This window comes from Passer montanus, unplaced genomic scaffold (genome assembly GCF_014805655.1).
Source record: "Passer montanus isolate IOZ18808 unplaced genomic scaffold, ASM1480565v1 scaffold367, whole genome shotgun sequence".
Classification (NCBI taxonomy): domain Eukaryota; kingdom Metazoa; phylum Chordata; class Aves; order Passeriformes; family Passeridae; genus Passer; species Passer montanus.
The window spans coordinates 2,856-3,196 of NW_024368452.1; the positions used below are offsets into that span (position 1 = coordinate 2,856).

The window sequence follows — 341 nt, forward strand, 5'->3', positions numbered from 1 at the left end:
GGGACAGCGGGGGACGGCGGCGGCACCGGGGGGCACGGGGGGGACACGGGGACGGGGGGGGACAAGGAGGGGACACTGAGGGCACAGTGGGGGCAGGGGACACCAGGGACAGGGGACAGGGGACAGGGAGGGGACAGGACAGGAATGGGGACAAGGACAGGGACAGGGGACACGGAGGGACAGGAGGGGACAGGGACACGGGGACAGGAGGGGCCAGGGGCGGCTCGCACCGTTGGGCAGTGGTTTGATGTCCGCGTCCCCCTGCGGGTTGGCGCTGTCCGTCTGTCCGGAATCTGGGGGAGGGGGGTGAACACCCGGGGGGGTCAGCGGGGGTCTCCCCT

At 72.7% G+C, this 341-nt stretch overlaps 1 protein-coding gene across 1 annotated transcript in view; it reads right to left on the minus strand.

Moving 5' to 3' along the window:
• The window catches only part of NFIX (nuclear factor I X), a 5,860-nt gene that overhangs the window by 2,253 nt on the left and 3,266 nt on the right, over positions 1-341 (minus strand). The window contains exon 3 of the mRNA XM_039716836.1: positions 215-293. Within this exon, the coding sequence (XP_039572770.1) occupies positions 215-293 (79 nt within the window). The remainder of the gene's footprint in view (positions 1-214; positions 294-341) is intronic.